The 25,301-nt window shown below is 40.0% G+C and overlaps 2 protein-coding genes across 2 annotated transcripts in view; both read left to right on the top strand.

Annotated features, from left to right (window-relative positions):
* The window catches only part of fgf22 (fibroblast growth factor 22), a 30,182-nt gene extending 19,317 nt beyond the window's left edge, over positions 1-10,865 (top strand). Inside the window, exons 2-3 of the mRNA XM_051375569.1 lie at positions 6,949-7,052; positions 8,647-10,865. Coding sequence (XP_051231529.1) covers positions 6,949-7,052; positions 8,647-8,841 — 299 coding nt within the window. The 3' untranslated portion in view covers positions 8,842-10,865. The remainder of the gene's footprint in view (positions 1-6,948; positions 7,053-8,646) is intronic.
* Positions 10,866-18,732: 7,867 nt separating this feature from the next.
* Positions 18,733-23,942, top strand: LOC127350652 (serine protease 30-like). The gene is made up of 10 exons (XM_051377472.1): positions 18,733-18,939; positions 19,022-19,172; positions 19,258-19,393; positions 19,795-20,058; positions 20,168-20,326; positions 22,143-22,239; positions 22,640-22,790; positions 22,904-23,039; positions 23,157-23,420; positions 23,506-23,942. The coding sequence occupies exons 1-10, from the start codon at positions 18,882-18,884 to the stop codon at positions 23,665-23,667; spliced, it is 1,578 nt and encodes a 525-aa protein (XP_051233432.1). The 5' UTR covers positions 18,733-18,881; the 3' UTR covers positions 23,668-23,942.
* Positions 23,943-25,301: the final 1,359 nt, after the last annotated feature.

Raw genomic sequence — 25,301 nt, 5'->3', positions numbered from 1 at the left:
TCACACCATAACTGACATTTCTGGGTTGTGGCACTTTTTATATAATTCATGTTAATATGAAATTGTTCATTGTTATGAATCTGTCATGGCTGTCTTGTATACACTTAAAGGCCTCAGAATGCTATCGACAAACTAAGTCGTACAAGCGGAGAAAAACCCTGCCATAAATGCCTCCTGCTGGCTGCATCTCAAGGCCACCACAATCTCTCTTCAAGAACTCTGTTTACATGTGACTGGTGTCTCGACACAATGAATCACACTAATTGGGATAACAATCTCTCCTGCCTATGTATGGTTGTACAAATGAAAATCTGACCTCAGAGAAACTTAGAAGCGGCTAAAGGTCTTAACTTTGCTGCCACACAGCCCCTGATCCTCACTGGGCAGTTTGCGTAATCATTTAGCTAAAGCTCAGTTTTCCGTGTACACATTGAAACACCAAGCCGTTGTTTTAAGAATAAGAAAGTCTACAGATCATTTTGGAAAAGCTCAGTTTTGGTCTCAGATAAATGCTGTTTTAGTGGTGATTGAGGGCTGAAAGAAAGCAAAGAAGCAAAGAAAAAAAAATGTAAAGGAGCAGTGTGTAGGATGTAGCGCCCTCTAGCGATGAAGTTGCAGATTGCAACCAACTGAACACTGCTTGTGTCTCTATTTGACAACCTGGGAATGAAAACAAGCTGTGAAGTGTGTAGGAGAAACTAAGAAACACGTTTCTACAGCCAGTGGTTTGTCCATTCTCGGCTACTGTAGAAACAGGGCGGTTCAACATGGCGGACTCTATGGAAGCCGACCTGTGGTTAACCAAATTAGTGTGGGTACACTCTAGAGTCTCTTTCACACATGCACTGCAGACCTGAACCTATCCAGACATTACCTAGAGGGGCTGTATGTGAGAATGCAAATGTGCGAATCAGTTGGACTAGACAATAAATGGACTTTACTCTGCCAGCTAGTACAAAGTCTGTGTGAGCCCATGTGTGAATGGAGCAGGTCATTGTCTGGAGAATTAACAGTGCGAGAGAGCGGGCTGTGAACAAAATACTGAGATTTCCGCAGTGTACTTTTTGCATCATGTCTTGCCTTCTGCACGCTCACCCCCTAACCTAAACCATTTCCAGAACGCGTCTGACACAATTTCCTGTTGTGTGCTACATGTGTGAAAGGGCAGCTCCAGATGAATTCCAGTCCTGATTCTCTGGACATTGAACATCAAACTGTTTATTTCAGAATATTACAAAAATTATCATATGCAGGCCCCAAAATTCCAACATCAGAAAGAGATTAAATGATCTAATAGCCATATTCCTAGTCCCACTAAATTATATTGAGATATTTAGAGAAGATGGAGGATTTTTGTGGTGGGATTATGTTATTTAATTATGTTAAAATGAATGAATGAAATTTATGAGAATAACTTTTATTTTATTTGTCTGCAAAATACAACTTTTTTTTCCTTTTTTGCATGTACAAATTGGAGGTTCTTCTAACTGTGCAATGGTGCCCATGAGCCAAAGTTACTTCATAAATATACTAGAATGGAATATTTATTTGGTGAAAATATACATTGCGTGCAGGTTACACATTTCCCTCTGGAAATAAGGACTCTCCACAACTCCTTGCTAATAATTGGTTGATATTTTACTGTATATTTAAGGGTTAATGTCCGAGTTTCCATATCACACCACCTGTGATGGCCTCCACTAGAGCACCCGTTCTCATGGTAATCTCTCAAGGTGTTTAAAGCAATAGTGAGTGATGTAGCCTTTGTCCGTGCTGATACACACAGGCGGCTGCTTCGCCCAGTACCAGACCCTTCGAGGGGGTCATGGCAGATCAAAGGTGCTGGTCACAGCCATTAGGCCCGCCAGCCCAGACCCGACATGAAAAGCTTGTGTTTTGAAAAGGAGGGCAGAAGGAAAAAAACAACAGGGCCCTCTTCGTTTAAAAAGCAAGCAAACTGTGAAATAATTGAAAAGGTATGTCAATCAAGAGCAGGAGCACAGCGGGAACTCCAAGATTCCCAGGCTCTGCTCTGGTCGAGCACTGAGCCATGGAGGGCTGCTCAAGGGGGCAACCCAAGAAATTAAAGACCTGGGAAAAGGAACAAAAAGAAGACAGGAGGAAAGGGGCAGAAAAATCTCTTTTTCTCACTCTCTCTTTGCTCAGTCTTTCACTCTTTTCTGCTTTAAATGTGTGATGAAAGGAACCATTTTGCCACACTTTGTAGAGCCCAATTCAAAATGCTTGGTCATTAATAAGATCTTGTCTAGCTCTTCACCTCTCAGGTGAGTAACAAAGACTTATTGGGGGGTGGGGGCGGAGATGGGGGGGGGAACAGCCATTGGAAGTGCCTGCCCCCACCACCAAAACCCCCATCTTATAACCAGCACCTTCACCCTGTACCCGCTCCCTCCTCCTCCCCCATACCATGAGTCTGACAAAAGGGAACCCCGTGAGAGTGTCTCTCTCTTTCCTTTCTGTCTTTTTTTCAAAGTCAGAAAAGGCTTGAATGATCTGACGATGGGCTAACGTCCAAAAAATGGGAGACGGAAAGAAAAGAAAGAGTAAAAAAAAAAAAAGACTGGGTAAAAGACTTTCTCTATGCTTTTAAAAATCCCATAGAGGAGAAATAAATGGCAAGTCCACAGTTGACTAGACATGTATAGTGCAGGATTTGCTTGTAATGGCAGCTTGAGCTTATTGACAGTCTCAGCCAAAACATGTCAAAGGTTAAGAGATCTTGCCAATTGCAAGTGGGAAGCCAAAAGTACCTTTTTCATGAGCTCAATAGGGCCATCAGTTGATACTTGCTCAGCAGAAAGTGGAGCAGGAGTGACCTTCAGTTTTCAATGCAACTCAGGAACAAAAAGTTAATTTGTCTCCATTATTTGTCCCTCTTCTTTCTAATTGTGATATTGTTTAAAAGATTTGAAACATTTCCTGAATAAAAGTTATTAGAAAATAATTTAATTTTCTCTAAACATAGTCAACTCTTACGCTATGTTAAGGGTAATTATATTTGAGCAAACTAGCTATTTCTGCCCGTTTGTGTAGATACAATTTATTTCTTTACACCAGGCCATATGTTAGAAAATATTAATACATTATTTATTAAAGAGAAGACTACTCCCACACTGAACTTCCAAATGTTAGATATATTCAGCGACTGGACATATTTGTTCAACTGAAGTTTAAGTTGGTTCTCAGGGAATTAAAAAGTCATCATCATCCAATTTTGATAGAATAAATTGTCTTAGGATTTCTCAGTCAAACCTCTGGACATATTTTTGACTTTTGATAAATGTAACAGTCTTAATCAAAAATATATAAATATATAATAATATATATTTCTAGAAAACAATGTAAATATTACAGCGCATTTCTTCAAGTCCAGTGGCTAAACTCAGCGTTCTTTCCAGTAATGTGACCTTTGGATTTCAGCAGTTAGGGAAACCCTCTAATAGCTTGAAATACCTCACTCTGATTTCTCAGGCTTTGAACACAATGGAGTGACTTTTCAAAGGGGAGACTGTGAGTTATATGGATCTAACTGGTCTTTATAGATGTGTGGTCAAGCATCCAGAGCCCGAGTGATTCCTCGAGACGATGTGAAATCCCCATTTCATGTCCTCAGATCTTTTGTGTCTGCTGGCTGCCACACCAGCATGTATGAATGAAATGACATGTAGGGTACCTATGAGACCGGAGGAGAAGAAGGACAATATTTAATTTGCTGTAGACACGAGTTGGGTGGAAAACGATTGCTAAACTTGAAAACTCCCACAGATGGTCGAGGTTTATGCCAATATGTTTTTTTTTAAATAAACTACATTAACAAAATCAGACTTTACAAGATTTCTTGGTATTTTTTTTATATTTTAAGAAAATATTTGACTGTTCGGAGCCAACGCCTTGCAATGTCTCAGATGTGACAAACATCCTTCCAACACACCTACTGTGCCTGGAACTCAAACCAGCAAATAATGGCAATTACTGCTGGCACCACTTTCAGGCACCAGTGGTTTTCATTGGCCTGGACTAATCCCCCATAAATCCTTGCAGCGCTCCAATCGCCAGCCGGGCCTCAGCTAATTGCTTATGAGTCGCTTGCATGCTCCAGGTGCCACCGTAGCACACCCGGTGTTTGTAAACACAGCTCGTAAAGAGGAGGCTGCCATCAAAGTGTTAATGTTTCCTCGGAGGATCAGAGGCTATGCGGGGATGATGGGGGTGCAGCTGGGCCGGTACCTGGATGGACCCGACGGAAGGCATTCCCTCCTTCCCTGCAGCTGCGGCGAGTGCAAAGGGGGCTTCATTTACACGGCCCTGTCAGAGAAGAAAGACACTCAACAGGAGTTTGTGTTTGTTTACTTTCCTCCTCTTTCCTTTCCTCCTTTTAACTCTTTGTACTTCTCTGTGTCTGCGCCTGAAGTAGATGACCTCACTTTGTAAGCACGAACTGGTGATGTTCAGAGCTGAAGCAAAAAAAAAGTTTGAGACAGTTTGCGTGTTTAGAGTGATAGGGGTAGCAGATGTGTGTTTTTAAGTTTTGGAGCCCTTCAGATGTGCTCTTTGAAATCAGCCACAGTAGTCTGATGATATTAGCAGCCGCCCTGTAGAGAAGGAGTTAGTTAGTTAGTAGCATCTATGAATGAATGAATAAATGAAGATTTTATGTCCGTGTCTGGTCAGTTTTCAAGATCTATCCCTCATGGGATTATTCAGACACATTAACTAACAACAAAACAAACATTCCGGCTTGTTAACCCACTGCCATCTCACAACAAAATACATAAACATAAAAATAAACCTTACACAAATGACTTTCCAAAAGATATCCCACAATACAAATACAACATAATAAGAATATGCGATTATGTTTTAATCTGTACAACATTTCACACGGACGACAGGTTCACATGTCTATTTTGAATACTCACATGTCCATTTTGTGGCTGAAAATATTGCTCTTAACCATACTAGCTATAAAGAGGATTATGATGATTACATTGTAAGTGAACTGGGACAAATTCCACACTCCTCATTCAGTATGAAGTTGCATTATAAAGTTGAAATATGAGGGAATTCTGTCCCTTCTCATTCACTTCCCAAGGACAATGACAGCAGCACTCATTTCAAAAAGTGCCCCAAAACAGCCCACATTCAAGTGACAAAGCCCTCTAGTGGCTGTAGGAGGAAGTCAGGTGATGTGACGATAGAGTGACTAGGTTCAGGTAGGGAGGAGGAGGTCGTTGTGGATGAATGAGTCAACAAAACATCGGACTGTAACACGGGATATTGATGTTTGTTTGCCTGTTTCCAACTGGCAGTCAACATTGGTTTTTTTTTTTAAGCAAGACCATAGCCATTACCAGACCATAACCAAGTATTTATTTATTGTTGTAACCATGACGAGGAAGCCTCCATAACCATAGTTATGTTTCTGTAACCTTAACAAAGACCCAAACCACGATCTTTCCCCTAACCTAACCAAGTCCTTTTTGTGCCCAACGTTGTCACATCAGAACAATGGCAAACAATGGCGACACGCTTCTATGTACAAACAAGACTTACTGTGTATTAAGATGGTCTTGAAAAAAATGTGACCCTATCCTTTAAAGTCTGGTTAAAACAAATATTAAACTCATTATTTAGTCAAAAAACATATTAAGTCGAGCCTTTGCGCCAAGTTCAGCTTTACTGTTCTTTCCAAACAAAATCTGGGTTTGCACAAATAAATAGGTAGAAAAAACTGCAGAGCAGGGGGAGTAGCACCTGTGAAACTCCTGGTGTGAGCGTTTATTTTTCATTGCTGGATGGCTTTAACCAGCGAGACCATTCAGGAACTCAGTCACTGCCCTGTACAAGACTTGTGGTTGTGCCGAGGCAGCTGGGGGTTGGTCAGTTGGGTGGCCGGTGGCCCATTGCTGCTTTCATGACTACTTCATTTCCTACCAGCTTTGGGTCACCCTGTCCTTCAGCACCTTGATCTGCTTCTATGTTTACAGCATCTTTCCAAAGCCAACAATCTTTTCTCTCAACTACGCAGCGGTGCCTAGCCTCTCAGCAACAACATTACATGTTTTCTCTGCACAAACTTGGTTTTTTCAGGGGTGTAAAGAGGAAGATTTCGTGCTCTGATCAGATAGCGGACCACATCAGGGTGCTTTTGAAGGTGTAAGTGGGGCAAATAAAGCAAGAAAACATGTCATCTGAAAGAGAGCTTCATCTCCAGCAATTAGCTTCTATTCAGGACCCTGTGGTAAGCCTTCAGGTCATCTCCAAAACATCTCCCTGTTGTAGCCATGACAATGGGTGTGTGCCTTTATTTTTGTATGCAGACAAAAACCAGATCAAGAGTGAGCCACATGGGACTTGTTTGCAATCAGTGCCCAGAGGAAACAATTAACCCACAAGCTTGCCAGCTTTTTCATGGGATGAAGTGAGTTGGAGAGGCTGCCTAAGTGGCCAGCAGACACGGGTTTTATGTCCCTCAATAAACAACACTGGGCATCATCCGGGCGGAGTGTCACATCTGGAGTCAAGAGACTTGAATAGATGCAAGCAGCCAGGCAGAATGACACTGTGCAGGCTCAGACACTATGTATGTGTATGTAGCTCAGGATGTGGTGCTGAGACTGGGGTCTGTTGTTAAAGTTTCTATGAGAAATAATGAGAATTTCCCACCTTTTCTGATATGATCAAACCTATTGCTCTAGATGCTCTGAGCTAGCCCAGTCCTCTCACAAAGGGAGCTCTCTAAGTCCATTGTGCATGTCCTGTATATGTGTGTGTGTTTTTTTTTTTTCTCTTGTCTTGGGCTCTCTCTCCCCAGAGCATATGGCTGTCTGGTATCCTAATCGCTAATGATAGAGTGGCTTTTGATGGGGAAACTCCCAAAGCTAGATGTTTCTAACCCAGACTCTTGTTCCCTCTTTTATTTTCCAGGCCTGATGGAAATCCGATCTGTCAGTGTGGGAGTTGTTGCCATCAAATCTGTCAGCACCGGGCTGTACTTAGCTATGTCCAAGAAAGGCACACTCTTTGGATCGGTGCGTATACAACCCGGCAACATTGTTCCTGGAGGTCAAGATGGGAGGGCTGGGAAGGGGGTGGTGGTGGGGGTGGTGAGGGTAGGGGAGGTATATGCAGTATGTATAGGGGTCCCAAATGAGTGCCTACCCAAACATGTTTGATTCTGCTGAAGGGAAGGGAAACGTCAGGAATCTTCTGCTGGAAAGTCCAGAAAAGGTCAGTGTTAAATCAATCACGGCTGTACACCTGGGCTTTGGTTGATGATACCTGCAGCTTGAGTTGGCTTTTTTCCCTCTGTCAAAATAGATAGCATAGGAAAGAAACCCAACAAGCAATGACAAAGAGCCATCTGGGCTCCTTTAAAAAGTCTTTGCGTGCCATCTGCTAATTGTTGTTTCACACAGAAAAGCTTTCAAAAGTAATCACCTCTCTTTGTTAAAATCAGCCACATATCAGACCTGAGTGTCTGGCTCATATATTTACATCTCAGAGAAGTAGAATCCAGGTACAAGCAATCAGTCAGCAGCAGTGATAAGACAAGTGCCTTCAACAAGCTAACACGGTAAACACGACATAAACAGACCAGAAGACCCAGAGCTTTCCAAAAGCTGAAACCTCCCATAATAACAAAAAGGCAGGTGAATCACGCCAGGCTCATACTATGCTGATGTTATCACAGAGAGGGCCTCATTACGGCTGCACGATAGCAATCTGGAAAAGGGAATGCAGCAGAACCTCTACAATCACTACAATATCTTTCAAGACTCTTTGAGTAACTGATAAGAAGTGGTAACCACCCATGGAAAAGTGTGCTGTGCCGACTGTTGAACTACCTTCACAGATCAACATACCTGCAGACAAAGCTTGTAACTTGAATAAAAAAAACTGGATCAGAAAAGTGATATAATGATTTTGATATAAATTTGGCATTAATGTGGGTATTTTTTATTTACAACTGTGTTAATTTTGATTGCTTTGAGTGGATCACCCAAACTATTCTCTATATTGTTGGTTTTATGTGTGGTATTATGAGATATTTTGGGGTTTTGAGCTTTGTTTGTGCCACTGAAACCAGTAAAGACTCATCTTACTGTTTTAAGTTTCAGTCAGTGATCAGTTTTCAGAGATTGGTCTCAATGAAAACTGAAATAGGTTACTGCGAGTAACCCATATTCTGGATATTACTTTTGGGGTTTTATTATTTATTTTATTATTCAATGCTTTCTTAGCAGCACAAATACAATTCCACTGACATGTAAAACTGTATTAGGTTGACTGAAAAGAAGTTTCAGAGGTGGATATCTCATAACCCCAAAACTGCATGACACTGCCAGGGAGAAGTCCTTTTTTTTTTCATTTGGGGGAACCAACCTTTTAATTCTAGACTGAAAACTTCCACAGTGGCCTTCAAAAGACAAACCAGCTAAATGAAATACCACTGATGAAATACTCACCCTATCAACTACAAACACCTGGAAAATCTTTTACTGCGACAGACATTAACCTTTGTGCCCTTCTTGGAAGCTGGCCTAGTACAGCACAGTAGGAATAGCTATACACTCATCTGTTATAACCTCTTTAACCTCTCTGTCCTCCTCCCTCTGATCACAGGTGAAGTACAACCCGAGCTGCAAGTTCAAGGAGCGCATTGAGGAGAACGGCTACAACACGTACGCCTCCCTCCGCTGGAAGCACGGCGGCAGGCAGATGTTTGTTTCACTGAACGGGAGGGGGAAGCCCCGACGAGGTCACAAGGCTCGACGAAGGCACCCGTCTACTCACTTCCTACCCATGCTCCCCTCCTAGCTGCCCAAGTCTGAACTCTGACCAGCAACTGGCTGGCTCCCCCGCCTCCTCACACTAGTGTTGATCTAGTCGTGACGGCAATCTTTATTTTTATTATTCCATCCTCCTGTCACATAAATGTACATTTGTTGAGGTTTGTAACATTTGTAGAGTTAGTATAATATGTACTTTTAAGTTATTTCCCCCCATTTTCTAATCATGTTCCATAATACAGTCCAATACAGTAGAAATATACTATCTTCAGGCATCAGTCTGTGTCTGAACTGCATGTAAAGCAGAGTTTGGGTGACTTCAAGAGACTGTAAGAGGACTGAAAAGGGACAGCAAGGCTTGGAAACAACAAAATGTGACTCACTGGTTTGTTATTTCGCCTATTTTAGATGCCCAGCTAAGTAAGAACAGAAGCATCTGGTACAGCTACAATGACATGTATCTAGTCTGCGATGGATGACTAGTATCACTATTAGAAAAAGAAGCAACTTTGAAATAGCTACTAATCAGGGCCATAGCAACCATTGAGGACACTGAGGTCGTGTCCTCAGTATTTTATGTGGTCTTTTCGGGTGAGTCATATTCTTTAATTAAAAATGTATGTGTAGTTGACCGATTTCAGTATTTTAAGACTTAATATTGCACATTTAGCTTTACTAAAAAAGCAAATGTGAATTTATTACACTGAATACACATTTCTCATCATCATACGTGGAGCACATTCAAATGTGAAAAATTCCCATATTGAGTCATTGTCTGGTGTCTCACATAGGAAATCTGTAAGATTATATTTACAAAAAAAACTTTAATATTATATATGCAACACTGTTTCCCATATTATACATTCACATACCGGCACATGATTTATCGCATGTGAAACACATTTAGGTATAATGTGTAAAAAAAAATAATTTCACATGTTGTAAGGCTAAATTTGAATACTTTTAGGCCAAGAAAAATAAATAAACAAATGAAATTTAAAAAGGTATTTATCCACCATCCAGTTTAATTTATGTGGAGTGAAGTGGTGAAGGCTTAATATAATTAAAGAACAGAGCAAATAAGATGAGATGAGAAATCCATTAATTTGTTTATTAATGAAAAAATTGGGGGGGGTTGGACTCATGACCTCAGTATTTCTTAAAATCCTGGCTATGGCCCTGCTAAAAACATCTCCACCGTTGCTTGGGATGTACTGTACTGACACTACTGGATAAGAGACACTGATCTGCCCCAGAACTGTACAGGCGAGTCTCATCGGACTCAAAAAATTGATAAATGTACTGTTCTGGCTGTATATGTCAACATATGACAAACACAACAGGAACTAAGCTAACTACTGGGATAACATGCTGGATTTTCTGATATGACCTTCATATGTTTGTGCATGCTTCTGTCAGACTGCTTCTCCCATTCAACAACCCACAGCTAATAGATTAGAAAGCAGTATAGGAAAAAAAAATGCATTGTGTCTCATCTAGTCTCTGATTCTTGGTCCTTAGTTCAGTCGTGAAATAATAATATACGTTTTGAGTCATTTAATGCATTATAGCAGCCGTAGGAATGCCAGATGTCACTAGCAGAAAATTCATTAATTTTGTACACAATAGTAAATGGTTATTACATACTGCCTCTCTGTCAAGTCTTGCTAACATTTTCTCAAGGCTGTTGCTAATAGAACATTTAATATATTTAAAACATTTTGTACTCTTTAACTGTTTGAAGTTGATGTTTATCGTTATTGTCGACTTTTTGTGTTGGATTGTAGTCATACTGTTAAAAAAAGAAAGGGAAAAAGTAACCGTATTCAAGTCCATATTCAACTCATTTTGTATGGTATTACTACTGGGTATTGGAACATGTGTGATCCACTTATCAAAAACAGCTTTCAGCTATAGGCCAGTAATAGAGGTTTGTATATGGCCAAAGTTTCAAAACAAACAAGTCTTTAGATTCATTTCAGCAAAGTAAAATCATTTGAGTGCCTTGGTCCATGCTGAGTTTGGTTAACTTCAATAAAAAATGTGGATAAATCACGAGTCATGGCTCACTCCCTCGTGCTAGCGAGCCTTTCTTAAATCATCGAGTGCAAAAATGGCATTCTAATCTTGTCTTGTGCATGGTGCTGATTGTTAAGTGTTGGTAACATCTCCATCAGAGCTCTCCGCCTTAATCCCCCTCCTCATCATAATCACGACAAAACTCACAGCAGGAGAGGCGTTGATGTGGAGGACCTCCCCCTGTCTGATGAAAGGTCTACGGTTATGAACTATGCAACCGAGCATCAAGGTCATTTACACACAGACGAGCCCTCCAGTGGCACAGGAGGCCACTCGGTCTTTTCAGTGAACAGAAAGGAGAGTCGGGAATGAATAGTGGCTGTTTGGGGTGAATAAAGGCCAACCTTTCAGCCTGTCATAATGTGAGATTACTGTGACGGGGTACATGTTTGGTCAGAATGGCGTGAAGTCAAACTGTAGTTCAGCTCCAAAGGTCTGGGTGCAGCACACAGATATCAGTATGGGGGGTCTTGCAGTACTGTTGCCATGCAAATTTCTTTGTCCTCAGCTGTGCACCCTTGAGGGATTGTTACATTTTGAAAAGTAAAGACTCTTTGTATTTGTTCTCCTTTTGCTGCTGTTGTATTTAAACTGTAAAATATACTACTTTTCCCTTTCTTTCTTGCCCAAAGTTAGATGAACGTAGATATCACGTCGATATCTGTCTGAATATGAAGCTATCAGCAGCAGCCGGCTAACTTAGCTTAGCACAAAGACTGGAAACAGGGGGAACACCAACCGGCAGAGACAATACAGTCTGGCACATAAACCCCCCATGAAACTGTGAATTGTTTCTTTTTTCAAGTAAGCAGTTTCCAGTGTTTCCAGTCTTTGTGCTAAGCTCACCTCGCCAGCTGTTGTTTGTAGCTTCAATCTTAGCACACAACCTTGGGAGTGGTACCAATCCACTCATCTCACTCTCAGCAAGAAAGCAAATAACCATAATTACCAAAATGATCAACTTTTTTTACTAGAAAAAGTTTTTACTAACAATGTTGATACAACATACAATGTATGTGATATTTATTTCAGCTTGCTTGCTTTCTTGTTGTAAGATAGACAGCTATATGTAAAAATACTATATAGCAGTGCAGAATACAGTGCATTCCAGCTATACAGGTGTCTCTGAACATATGATTGTTATCCAACCGTCAGCTGGCACAGACACACTAAAACATGCACGGCACAGAGTAATCCCATTTTCTGCCTGTTCTCTCGATTGACTCGCCTCTTTGTCAGTGTGTCCTCCATCTTTTCTCCTGTACCTCTCCACTCTCCTCTTTTAACTGTCCAAGAATCTCTCCTTTCTTCTTGGCCTGAGGGTGCGACTGGCTGTTGGTGCCAGTTCCAGGGACACCAAATGGGAGCTGTAATTATCATTGCTCCACCACTGTCCTGTCAGTGCGCTCGCCAGCAAAACAAGAGGGATCCTTTGGAAGTCCTGATCAAAAGCTTTGGCCTTTGATCATGAAGCAAAAGGAAAAACCTAAACACTGTGCAAAATCAACGAGGAATGTCCCAAAGAGAGCCCCCGGAGAATGGAAATGACAGCCATCCAGAAGACATCCTCAACTCCTCCTCTGCCATGATGTGTTGATGTCAGGGGCACAGGTGTTTGGGCTGTGTTTGATCTGATCGGTGTAAACAGAAGACTGAGAGAGTGAGTCATGCAATGATGTTGTCGCTAAAGTGTCTGTCAGATAGCACCTGGTAGGCTGCACAGCAGGTGGTGTCTTTATGCTTCTGCAAAGGCCTCTTCACGATCTGAATTTGCTGGAAGCATCTGCACACTTAAAAAATCAAAAAAGTACAGTGCACCTCCACATCAGCACTTCCATGAAAACGCCACTTGGATGACGGTATTCTCCCTGAGCCAATAAAAATAGTGTTTATAGAGAAGGTTACTTTGACTGCTTCGAAATTAATTTGCAGCTGAGTGACAGAAAAAAGTAATAATAGAAGTCCATTTTGAGGGCCTTAGCCAAAATCTACAGGGGCACAAGTCATGCTGCTTCAGCGACAACAAACCACAGCCTCTGGAACCTTTGAAACCCTGTGTGGTCATTTTCTCTCACAGTGACTGAAAAGAACTGTGGTGGGTGGGAAAGAAAAAAAGAGCCCCTCGCCACTCATAATACCAATCTTATGTATGTAGACGAAAATGGGAGGGATGGGAGGGGTTGGGGGGTGGCAGACGGACTAAGGCACAATTTTAAAGCGCTTATTGAATTGCCATTACAGCTCCTGAGACTAATTGTGGCTGTTGTGTGTCTCTCGGTGGCCTAGGGGGCTCTGGAGTGGCCCTGTATGCTCTTACTCAGTGGGGTTTTCAAACCGAGTGGCCCTGAAAGAGAACAGGACCACCGTAGATCAATGGCAAACCTTTCACTCTTTCACAGGCCCTCGCTAATCCTTCTCATTTGTCTGCCATTTGTTGAGGCACATTCACAGCTCCCTGAATTTAGGATTAGGCCTTGTTTTGTTACAAAAACAGCCCAAGTTATAATGCTGAATAGATGGACTAAAGGGTGGACGACAGATGAGTGTGTGTGTGAGTTTGAGAGCATGCGTGCATGTGTATGGTTATCAGGTATACACTATGTTTATGACCAGATTCTTGAGAATGCAGAACCTTTTCAGGATTTTGTCTTAAATTCTCGTTTCAGTGACAGTTGGTGCAAAAATGATAGTTTAAGGAATTTATTGTAACTTTAATGTTCACACAGCAACTGAAAATGAGCAGAATCATGTACTGAGTGTCGTATATAGTATGATAATTTTGCCTTTATGTGTGACTAGAGGGGACAGTTTGAATTTTATATTTCAAACCTTCTGGACACAAGTGGGTGTATCATTACCTTGTGTTGTGCAAATGACAGAGGTGGCACATTGCTTAAAAGGTCAACAAAAAGACCCAAGTGGGCAGGAATAGAGAAGAGGTCGGTGCTAAATGGAGGAAAGACAAGTCCATGCAGTTTGAAAGTGTTAAGCGTCGAGTAAACGCAGACTGAACAAATGGTCCAGTGGTCAAATCTGACAATGACACAGCAAAATGTTGGATCACTTTGTCTGAATTCACCTTTAGAAAATGCATGCTACACAATGTAGCTTTGCTCAGACTCTCCAGAGATACTAAATATGTAATGCTCGATGAAAATATGCATTCAGTTATTTAAAAAAAAAAAATCAAAACCTTTACGTGATGTAATGGCACAGTAATAGACTGAATTTAATATGTTTTTTAAAAATATATCCAATAACGTTTGAGCTACTTTAAAGAGAGATTAAAAGGTTTGCTGACCTGATGAGGGGCATCTTATTCACATGCTGTATTTTCATATATCCTCTATTTCATGTGAGAGCAGAGACACTGTCCTGTGTCTCCTTTTGAAAATAAATATTTCATAAGAGAGAGGAAAAGCATGAACAAATTGATTCATCACAGTCAAATACCTGCAAAGGAAATACAATTTCATTAAAGTTGCAATGATTCCCTTTGAAGCCTAGAGTTTGTCCCCATTGTGCTCTGTCTGAACCTGAGAGTGCGCTCGGACAGTCTTGGCAGCCTGCAGCAGAGCCATCAGACTGAGGCCTTCTCATCACTGAGTGGATTAGTGTTCATGTCTGAAGCCACTTACTGGACATTAGACAGGGCTGCTGAGTGGCACATGCGCCACATTTCCCCTAAAGCCCTGCCATGCCACACCGCAGGTATGTGGTGCCGACCGGCCAAACCCCATGTCAGGCATTCTCTGGATGCCTGCAGTCGTGCCAGACACCAGGGGACAAGGTGAGGAGATGGACGGAGGGATGATTGTGTGAATCAGAATGGATGAGAGGAAAAGAAAGGAAAGTCAATAAGTGTAATCCAATATTGGATTAACAGAAAAGATTATTACGTTAGTAGGATGTACCGAGGATGAAAAATGAGAGAAAAAAGACAATTTAAAAGAAAAGAAATATGATTATTAGTTGTCTTCTATAAGAGTTAGGTGAGAAAATAAATACCACTCTTGTGTTTGTGCAGCAAATATTAAGCTACAGCCAGCAGGCGGTTGGCTTAACTCAAAATAAAGCCTGGAAACAGGGGGAAACAGCCTGGCTTTGTGCAAAGGTAAAAAATCCACCTATCAGAACGCTCACATTGTATAATGTATAATAAGTTATACAAACTGAAGTGTAAAAAGGGTAAGTTGTGGTTTTACTGGAGGTGGAGTTCCTGTAGTCCCATTGTCACCATTAGGTTGCCAAGCAACGAGTGAAGGCTTGAGATGAAACAAATGCTATATAATGTGTTAATTAGTGAGCATTAGAGGTGCTAGTAAGCAGAGCCAGCCTAGCAGTTTCCCTCTGCTGTGTGCTAACCTAAGCTAATTAGCTACTGGCTGTAGCTTGAGTTTAGTGTACTGCGTGGTATCTACCCTCTCATCTAACTCATAGTAAGACAATAAAATATCCTTACCCTTATAAAGCCCTTTACATTTGTTATTCTCTCAGAGCTCAAATGATTAAGTGTAAACAGCTTGCAAAATAACATGCAATCAACATTGTTATGTGCACTTCAAGCAGAGGCCGGTATCAGGACACCCAATGCTACATCCATTGGGCTTTGGAGTAAAAAATGTTGTTTTCAACTGCGGTATGTCTGAACTGGAACAATTTTTCTGTAGGACTGGTGTGACCTTAGACTTAAGAGACCGGTAAGATCAGCATCTTTTTATTTAGCTTCGCCTACTGATTGTGATATGATTAAAACATTTTTTCACACAGACAATGTTACTTCTCCGTCTCACCAAGATGTGACAGCAGGAAGGGCAAACTTGCTTGCACATGTCCTGCAGAGACAGACATCAAATACCGATCAGCCTACACTACTGTGACCAAAGCTTAGTGGGTACGTTTTTATTTTCATGAGACCTGTGACTGGTTAACTGTTAACATGTAGGAAAATAATCATAAGCAATTAAAAATCTAACAGTATAACAAGAAGATTACTGAAAAGGTGGTGGCAGCTTAAAGGGGCACAGACCATCTCCTATATAGGTAGGCTAGCTGAAGCAGGCAGGCCACATGTTGGCCAATGTCCCAGTCAACATCATGAGGTTGTCTTTGGCTGTTAGTGACTGGAAAAGACCAAAGTCAGAGCCGCTTCATGCAAAGTTTTAGCAGTGCCAAAGCCTATCCACCCTGCCCCTCAAGCCCCGCTGTGTGAAGTAATTCTTCATGCCAGTGAAACCAGACAGACTCTGTGTTCTGTCACTGCACGCATGGAGATATTTCTTTAACGGTGCACTTTTTTAACTTCAAAGATTAACAGGTGGATGTTCTTCCTTACAAGCAAATAATTTGCACGTACAATGTCAAAATCTGCTTTCTTTTTCCTGTAAGGAGGTTTGAATTGGATTAAAATCTGTGGGCTGTATCAGATAATTAGTAAGACGTGCAAATTTCTGTTTCCCTCTGTAGGTTGAAGGAGAAAGAACTTGACACTGGCTGGAAAATGTAAGGACGTTATATCCACGCCAGCTGAGTCAGGAACAGTCCACTCGAATCCTGGCTAAAACTAGGGATTAAGAACAAACTGTAAGCAATGTTTATTTTGTTCTGTCCCATGGACCCATATGTAGACAGACTCTGGAACAGTAACAATCAAATTTAGACAGAACGCATTCTAGCAAGACAGCTGTGTCTAGACAGATGTTCAACTGCAGGCCAAACTCAGGGGGCCTAAAGGACCAACGACCAAAACCGTCCTGGCGCGACACATTTGAATATTATATGAAGGTTTGAAAATGATGGTGACACAGTGCCTCTAAAAATCTTTCTTGTATTTAATAACTATGTCTACAGAGCAGCTCATATATGCAGCCACAGTAACATATCCATGTACAGTATCTATCACTTCTATAACAACCTTTAAAAGACCAGTGTGTAGGATTCAGTGGCATCTAGCAGTAATGTTTCTGCTGCTCTTAATAATACATGAGCTCCCCTAAAAACTGAACTGAAGTTTTGGGGACATCTTTATGCTGTTTTTGTCATTTTTATTTATTTTCATCAGCATGGCTTATGAGTAAAATTAGGCTACTATGTATGTATGTCATTAACTTGTTATATATCATTTGTTCTAAGCAAGTAGGTCTACACATACTGCCTATGAATATTATATTAATTTTCTGCTAATAGGCCCTCCTACATGTTAAACACTGGACCTTAAAAGGTTTTCTACTCTGACACAGAGGTTGTCCACCACATTAGTAGAGTACATAATGATGACAATATGGAGAGCACAGAAAGATCACTTTGAACCCTACTGACATTTACATTAAAACAAAACTAACCACTTATAAGATGGAAAACAAAACAATGCAGTAGCGGTTTAGCACCATGCAATGATCTCTCCCATCCTGCCATGCACTCCTCCAGCCTCAGCACCAGACTCAGTGGCTGCATACAGGAGAAGTCTAATTGATTAAGCTCTGAGGCTCTGAGGTCTTGTGTTTCATCCCTAAACCAGGAAGATTCTGGAGTGTGTTTGTTGTTTTTGTAGATTTTAAGCATTTTTGAAATTTAATTAATCATGTTACTACACCACATAATCAGATATCAGGCCACTGGTTGCCGTTTAGATGTTGTACTGATGTGAAAATTTGTAGCAGGACTTCATACTTTCATGCATACTTCAATGTTAGACCTATTTATACCTTCTTGTAATCTGGGAATTATAACATAAAATGTTTAAATTCTAAGGATGGCTCCTTTTTATATCACTGTCTCACATTATAAACAACAGCATGGTCACAAACCCTGAGACACCATCCCATGTATTTATAGTGGGATGATGCTAACTGTTTTGTTTTAAATGAAGGACTTTAATGGACCACAGAAGGCAGACAGATGCTGTTAGGAAGATTCATCAGACAGCTCAATTTGTGACCTTACATTAGATTTCCTCTGATGGAGAAGTGGCACCCTCTGATGGTCAAAAAGCAAAGTATTTTTCAAAGTCTTGTTGCAAACTCTGGCACACTGAGCACTGAAAGTACAGCTGTCAGTGCTGAGATCATATAAAGGCTACTGTATGTAATGCTACACTTGATAGTATCCAAATTTATGGTTTAACATTTAATAAGTTTTTTAAGACAAGCCCTTATAGGCAAATAGACATCCAAATAGCATTGTGAAAGATAACTATGGAGGAAAAACCTTCTTACTGAGATGTTTTACTCTAGTTCTGTATCTACTTATCAACAATTAATTTCCCTTGAGTCGAAAAACAAACTTGCCAGGAGAAAGATATGTGTATTATCTTACTGGACACTTTTGGGACCTCCTGCAGACACACTGTAGACAGATACGTATGAACTTGCTAACCTATGAACATTTAGTAAATGCTGCAATCAATAACCCATAAAACAACAACACATGTAGAGGGATGATAAGCCTCTTGTCTGGCTTGGACTAGATGATTTGAATGTACTGCAGAAAGGCAGAAGGCATAACTGAGGTTGTTTCTCTAACTTAGACTGCTGGAGGGCGCCCTCTTATGGTCAAAATGAAAAACTATTAAAGTCTTTGGTTTGACCCCGGCCCTCTGTGCTGGGAACATGATGTGAGCTTCTTGACATGTTCAGTTCTGGTAAATGTAAAAATTAGCTGACTGAGTAATATGCTTCTTTAGACTGCTGTCAAGTTATGATAAACAACGTTAATCTCTATGACCTGATACTAGAATCTGTAGTTTCTGTTGCTCATCTTGTTTTCAAAAGCAAACCGCACCAGCCAGAAAGTAGATCCACAGCAAAGAACCTTACATTTACTAATATCACTGAAAGGCATTGATAGTGTCAGATGCAAAAGGGAAAATTAAGAGGAGAAGTGCAAATACAAAAATCAACACAGGATGTGACTATAGTCAAGGTAACAACCACAGGGTCGCTCAGCATGCAAACTGCCCAAAGGTGACAGATTTAGTTTGTTGCCTTCAAGATGCACGCTCTGCACAAGTTCTTGCTTATTCATGTTCTGACATGTTTCGGAGGAAATGGTAAGATTGCAAAATCTCATTATTTTTCTCCAGTTTACAAATGAGGCATTTATTCATTTAAAATGTCACTTTGTCTTTTTAGCGCTTAGGAGTGAAATCATAAATGGTAAAAAGACCAAGCCGAAGTCGATGCAGTATATGGCCTCGGTGCAGAACAAGCATCGCTACCATATATGTGGAGGATTCCTCATCAGTGAAGACTTTGTACTCACTGCTGCACACTGTGAAGATACGTGAGTTGCTTTTCCTCTTCCAGCAATCTTTGATTCACCTATAACTGAAATAATTCTGCCAATTTCTCAATCATTGTTCATGCAGGAATCCTACAAGTGTTGTTCTTGGAACCCACAATCTGAGGAAGGTTGATGATAAAACAATGAGATACGGTGTGAAGATGTGCAAACACCCATCTTATGTGAAACCTGTGATGGGGAATGACATCATGCTTCTCAAAGTAGGTAGATTCAACCTCATAATCCAAGGTGACTAAATTATGTGCATTTGGTTTAAGTTATATTACATTCCATAATTATCATAGTCAGTAAAATAAAACACGTCTGGATTTTATAAGTTATCAGCTAAATGTAGCTTACAAGTTAATATTTTGTGAGGATAACGGATCATAAATTGCTTTACTACCACTCAATACTCATATATATCCTACTAGTGTGCGCTTTTGTGACCTGAGAGGTACGCAACACTAAATACTGAACATACTGGATCCAGGCAACACTCAAACCTCACAGCAATATCAGCAGTTCCATCTTCCAACACTCATTTGTTAACTTGAAGTCTGTCAGAGAAAATTAAGCCTGGACAGTTTTTAACTTTTACTTTCTCATTTTATGTCTCCAGCTGTCTAGGAAAGCTCCCCTGGGTAAAAAATCACTAATTAAGACAATTCAACTTCCAAGTCGTCAAATTCCCCTTAAAGAAAACAAAAAGTGTGTTGTAGCTGGATGGGGTTTCACAAGAACTGGTGGTGGAAATGTTAATGACCTGCAAGAGGTGAATGTTCCTATCATTAACCTGGAAAAGTGTCAGAAGGCATGGATTATTGCCCTTCCTGCCAATGTTATCTGTGCAGGGGGATATGGCACAAAGAAAGGATTCTGTCAGGTACATTTTCAGTCCATTCATAAAAATGCCAACTGGTTTGTCATTTTTAAAATATCATAAAATATCTTAAATAACAAATAAACCAATGAGGCTTCTCCTCTTTTCACAGGGCGATTCTGGTGGCCCTCTGGTGTGTGGCAAGGTGGCAGTTGGTGTTGTTTCCTTTAACAACAAGAATAACTGTGACTACCCAGAATTACCCAACATCTATACAGAAATATCAACATTTCTTCCCTGGATAAATGACACCCTCAATAAAAAGACCTGTTAAATGTAACAACGATACACTTTTCTTTAATTTGTGACCAAAATTTGATTGTATTGTTTTGTGGATGTGTTGCTTTGTCTAAGTCACTTGCTTTGTTAAGATGTGTTTCCTTCTGTGACACCTTTCATCACAAGACAAAATATTCACAAAAACTCCCAGGTTAAGTTTAAAGTTGTACTTTAATTTCTGACCATGTTGTTGTCCTCCTATCACTGCTGGAAGAGCAGTGATTCTGACCTCTGCCTACACTATAAGCTGTGGGTTTATAGCTAATACAAAGCTGGGTACTGGTGGCAGCACAAATCTGTTCTTTGTGTTTATGGTATGTTTGCATAAAACCTGTATATATTAAAAATATATATTTTGATGGCTAAAAACATGTTCAGCTATATGACTAACTATGCTGTGAACGTGGGAACATCAATGCTCAAATCTGCAGCTTGAAACTGTGGTTTATGCGGTTCATCAAAATTGTCCAAATTCAAAGAAACAGTTTGGGGTTGTGGGTCGTTTTACATCGATCCACACCAAAGAACATTGGTGTTGTGTCTGTGTTTTTCGCCTAATGCGTGTATCATACTAAAGCTCATTTGATGTGGTGTAGAAGTCTGCACAAAAAGGTCCAGAAGTGACATAGCTGCAAAATGAAACTAAATGGAGAATTAGATGAATATGTGAATAGGTCTGTTTTAAATTCATGAAGATGACTGTATCACTATTGTCTATAAAATAAACTGTGTGAGTGTGATATAAACTGAGTTTGACTTTTGTTTGAAGACTATGACACTTGGTCTAAGACATGTAACCCTCTAAATAAAGACTGTTAGTGTATAGTTACTGTTTTGCACACATCAACTTTAGCTTACAGAAACAGAAGGCTGTATGCATCACCAGTAAAATCTTGACTACAAGACCAATAATACAATAACTGCAATATGTCATCTAAATGATGCAACCACAGTACATAGCCAAGCCATTTTTCATCCGTTTCCTCTTCTCTTCTTTCAAAACTTCTTCATAATGTTCTTGTTATGTAGTGATGCATCCTCCAGCATATATTCCTTTTTCATTTAATAAACATACTTGTTTGAGCCAGCCTACAGTATCCACAGTCAGTAAACACACGTCACTCACAAACAGATGTTCCAATGCGGTTAAGTGACACAGACAAAGGAGACTTGATGCTCCTCAAGACTTCTAGCTGCCAGTCAATGATCACATGACTTTAGAGAATTAGTTTCATAATTGTGAAAATGCAGACGCTTAAACCTGAAGCTGGAAACTGTGGTTTCTGTTACTCATTTAGTTTGTAGTGCAACATTGCAGTGACAAAAGCCAACAACGCCCCAAATGTCACAATTAAAAAGCAGATCCATATCAGATTTTTGTTTTTTAACTTAAATTAATTAATTTAACTAAAGTTCACTTCAGCTTAAGTTGTTAAATGGTATCCAAACAGTCGGAGAAGAAATAACAAATACATAGGTTGATTAAAGTCCCATAGATACAAAAGGAAAAATGAAAACATTGAGTGAAATTAAGAATAAACTTAATATTACAGGCTGTGTTAAACTCATCACATACTGATAATATACATACGTGCTTCAGGCTGCAGAAGCAGCTGAACCACAGGCTTTATATTTACTGTAACAATGGCCACACTGCATGATGCCTCATTTGACCCATGACCACATGCACTCAGCGCTTTAAGTTACACCGACACACAAAGGATGCTGCTAAAGAAGTTAAAGTGAAGCTAATGAAAACCACAGGGTTGCTTACGGAGCAAACTTGCTGTATAAAAGGGTCGATGTGACACCCCAAAGAGGCTCAACAGGTTGAGTCTGGCAGCATGATGCATGCTCTGCATATGTTTCTGCTCTTCCATCTTCTGACATGTCTGGGACCTAACGGTAAGATTACCAAATCTGGTCATGAGTTTCAGGCATGGGCCCTGCAAGTAGTGTAGCTGGGGGGGCTGCAGCACCCCTTAAACACCATTAGTTCAAAAAAATGTTTAAAGTTATAATTACTTTCACATTTATGGCATTTATGGCAAGAATGTGGTTTCACCTTATTTTTTCTGCGTTTTATTTTGTAAAAAGTTGTACAATTTGTGTAAAATATTGTTAATAGTAGCATATAAATGTTCCTGGCCTCTAATGCAAAAGTCATAAATGTCATGCATTTAGCATTTAGTGTGATGCCTATATAGACTGACTCTCTCCCTGCACCCCCAACTGACCTCCAGCTTCCCTGGTCTCAGGTCTACAAATGCTATATTAATTCATCCTTTTTTCCCCTCTTATACAGCACTTGGGAGTGAAATCATAAATGGTAAGAATGCCCCAGAGGCATTAATGCTGTATATGGCCTCGGTGCAGAACAACATGGGTGATCATATATGTGGAGGATTCCTCATCAGGGAAGACTTTGTACTCACTGCTGCGCACTGCATCCGCTCGTGAGTTACCTTTCATCTTTCAGCAATCTTTGATTCATGTGGTTAGAGATCAAATCAAACTCAGACTGCCAGTTTTAACACTTTCATTTACCTCTCGATTATCATTTGTTCAGGAATCCTACAAGTGTTGTTCTTGGTACCCACAATCTCAAGAAGGTTGATAATAGAACAATGAGATACAATGTGAAGACATGCAAGCATCCATCTTTTAAAAATGAACGACAGGGTAATGACATCATGCTCCTCAAAGTAAGTAGATACTTTATCAGCCTCTAATCATTTAACTTGGTCTGAGGGAAGATAAGAAGTATGCTATAAATCTTTTCTGGATTTTAATTTTCTTTTTGTGTTTTTATGTGCCTCCAGTTGTCCAAGAACGCTCGACTGGACAAGAGAGTAAAACCAATTCGACTTCCAAAGACTGTGATTAAAATAAAAGATAATGCAAAGTGCCGTGTGGTTGGATGGGGATTCATAAGAACTGGAGGTGAACTTAGTAATAAGCTACAAGTGGTGGATGTGCCTTTTGTTAACTTGACGGTCTGTAAGACAAGATGGAGGCCTCTTAATGAACTTCCTGACGATGTCATCTGTGCCGGTGGGTATGGCACAAAGAATGGATTCTGTCAGGTACGTTTTCTGTCTGTTCATAGGAAATGTCATTTAGTTTCTAGAAATAAAATGAATAACAAATGAAGCTTCTTCCTCCTTACAGGGTGATTCTGGTGGTCCTCTGGTGTGCGGCGGGGAGGCTGTTGGTGTTGTGTCTTTCAACATGAACAGAAACTGCGACTACCCAAATGTACCCAACGTCTATACGAACATATCAAAATACCTTAAATGGATCAAAGATATTCTCAAGAAAAAGAATTGTTAAATGTTACAATTAAGCATATTGTAATGTGCTGGCTCCTCGGTTTGGGAATAGCTTTCCACTCAGCATCAGGCCGCTGACGATGTCGCTGCCTTTCAGTCATAAAACTCCCTTTTACAGAATGCCCATTCCTAACAAACAAAATACTTACTTGTCTTTATTACATGTGTTCTATAAATAAACTATTATTATTGCTGTGGGGGTATTTGTTGTATTTAAGATGCTCTGTCAGTGTTTGTTCTTTATCTGAAATGCAAAATAAAGTTTCAAATTTTAAATACTATTTCCTGTGGTTATATTGTTCATCAGAAGACAGTAATGATGTTAAAAAAACTTAAATTCTCTCTGTTTAGGGTAAGTTTGATGTAGAATACACAATTCCCTTGCAGAGCCTCCCCAAAATCCATCTCACTGGTTTATTTTTCATAGCTGATGTACAGTTTATTCAAGTCAAACTTGCAATACCTTAAAGCAAAAATAATACAAATATAAAATAAACCTGTTTCATTCACAGCACAAGTTCTTATTTGAACAACCATGCAACATGTATCACTATTGATTTGCCCTACCTGTGTGGGTTTTTTGTTGTATATTTGTTGATGCGCAAATGGTTATGTTTGCATATACCAGCATCCCCAGTGAATATGATTTTAATGTCAATTTAACATAATTTTGATTCTGGTTAAATAAAACATTAACAGACTGAGTAATAATAACTGTTATTTAACTAGAGCACACCCTTCATAACTTCATAACTCACCGTGAGAACGTTGATGCTCAAACCTGAGTCTGGAAACTGTGGTTCCTGTGGTTCATCTAGTTTGTCACAGAATTCAAACACACGTTTCAGTGGGCTTTGTCAAGTAGATCCACACCAAAGAGTATTGGCATTGCATTTGTGTTATAAAACTCATCAAACTAAGGTTCACTTGATGTGGCTGAGTATTCTCAAACAATGAGAAGAAGTGGCCCAAGAGATGGAATGACCACTCTCAGCCTCTGTACTTTTAAACTTTCACTTTCTGGCTTTGTGTGTCACCAGCTGTCTCAGCAAGAAAGTGCAACAAATCAACTTACAAAAAGTTACAAACAAGTGGGGCGCATGGTGGCTCAGCTTGTACATTGCGCACCCATCTAGGCTGAGTCCTTACCGCAGTGGCCCGGGTTTGAGTCCAACCTGTGGGTAAAAAAGAAAGCGTCCCGGGTTTGAGTCCAACCTGTGGGTAAAAAAGAAAGCGTCCTAAATACAAAATGTGAAATTAAAATAAAATCTCACTCTATCCCATACTTATAAAAGTTTTTATTTTTTACCTTATTATTTTATTTTAGTTTTTTTAGTTTAGTTTTTGTTTATTGTTTAAAGCTTTATAAGCCTTTATAAGTCCTGATTTTCAGAGCAATGATCTCAATGGTCTGCTTAAACTGGACTGCATCATGTTCTCCTGCATCATGGGGAGGTGTTTTCTAGTTTGACTTTTGTTGTTACTTCTTTGACAATTATGCTTTTTATATTGTCGTTTCATTGATTTTTATAGTTAATTTTAGGTAGTGGCAGATCAGCCACTATATATGTTTCTCCCATGTCTCAGTTTTTAAAGTCTGTTCAGTTCATGTTAAGTTATTATAGCCTGGGTTAA

This window comes from Dicentrarchus labrax, unplaced genomic scaffold (assembly GCF_905237075.1).
Source record: "Dicentrarchus labrax unplaced genomic scaffold, dlabrax2021, whole genome shotgun sequence".
NCBI classification, from domain to species: Eukaryota; Metazoa; Chordata; class Actinopteri; family Moronidae; genus Dicentrarchus; species Dicentrarchus labrax.
This window is presented reverse-complemented; position numbering and strand designations above follow the sequence as displayed.

What these genes read in the sequence shown, in the direction of transcription:
- LOC127350652 (XM_051377472.1), top strand. Translation starts at nt 18,882, where the DNA reads ATGCACGCTCTGCACAAGTTCTTGCTTATTCATGTTCTGACATGTTTC. An exon ending in GACATGTCTGGGACCTAACG is followed by an intron (nt 22,240 to 22,639) that starts GTAAGATTACCA and finishes CCTCTTATACAG; the next exon opens with CACTTGGGAGTGAAATCATA. An exon ending in ATGACATCATGCTCCTCAAA is followed by an intron (nt 23,040 to 23,156) that starts GTAAGTAGATAC and finishes ATGTGCCTCCAG; the next exon opens with TTGTCCAAGAACGCTCGACT.